The sequence below is a fragment of the Penaeus monodon genome, chromosome 32 (assembly GCF_015228065.2).
Source record: "Penaeus monodon isolate SGIC_2016 chromosome 32, NSTDA_Pmon_1, whole genome shotgun sequence".
NCBI lineage: Eukaryota > Metazoa > Arthropoda > Malacostraca > Decapoda > Penaeidae > Penaeus > Penaeus monodon.
Genome location: NC_051417.1, coordinates 8,203,694 through 8,203,992, shown reverse-complemented (window position 1 = coordinate 8,203,992; position 299 = coordinate 8,203,694). Strand labels below are relative to the sequence as shown.

Genomic DNA, 299 nt, shown 5'->3' with positions numbered 1-299 from the left:
TTGTTTAAGCAAATAGTATTATTATGAAGTATGATTAGCATACAATAGTGTGTATCTTATTTGCTGTCAAATTCAGTTTATTGCAGTATGTTCTATTGTTACCTTTTATTTGTAAATTTCATCTGACTGATTCTATGTGCAGCTGAAATTAGGTATTATTGGGAATTATGAATTTATTTATTAGTTACCAGGTATTTAATTATTCTTTTTTTTATTTTTTGCAGTCCTGGATAGTATTATGAAGACAGAGCTGTTGAAGGACAAAACAAATGAAGAAATAGAATATGTAAGTCTTGTAA

At 26.8% G+C, this 299-nt stretch overlaps 1 protein-coding gene across 3 annotated transcripts in view; it reads left to right on the top strand.

Moving 5' to 3' along the window:
- LOC119593474 (ATP synthase mitochondrial F1 complex assembly factor 1-like) overlaps nt 1–299 on the top strand; it is a 15,521-nt gene that overhangs the window by 3,492 nt on the left and 11,730 nt on the right. For all 3 annotated transcript variants that reach the window (XM_037942407.1, XM_037942409.1, XM_037942408.1), the window contains exon 4: nt 225–282. In XM_037942407.1, the coding sequence (XP_037798335.1) occupies nt 225–242 (18 nt within the window). In that variant the 3' untranslated portion in view covers nt 243–282. The remainder of the gene's footprint in view (nt 1–224; nt 283–299) is intronic.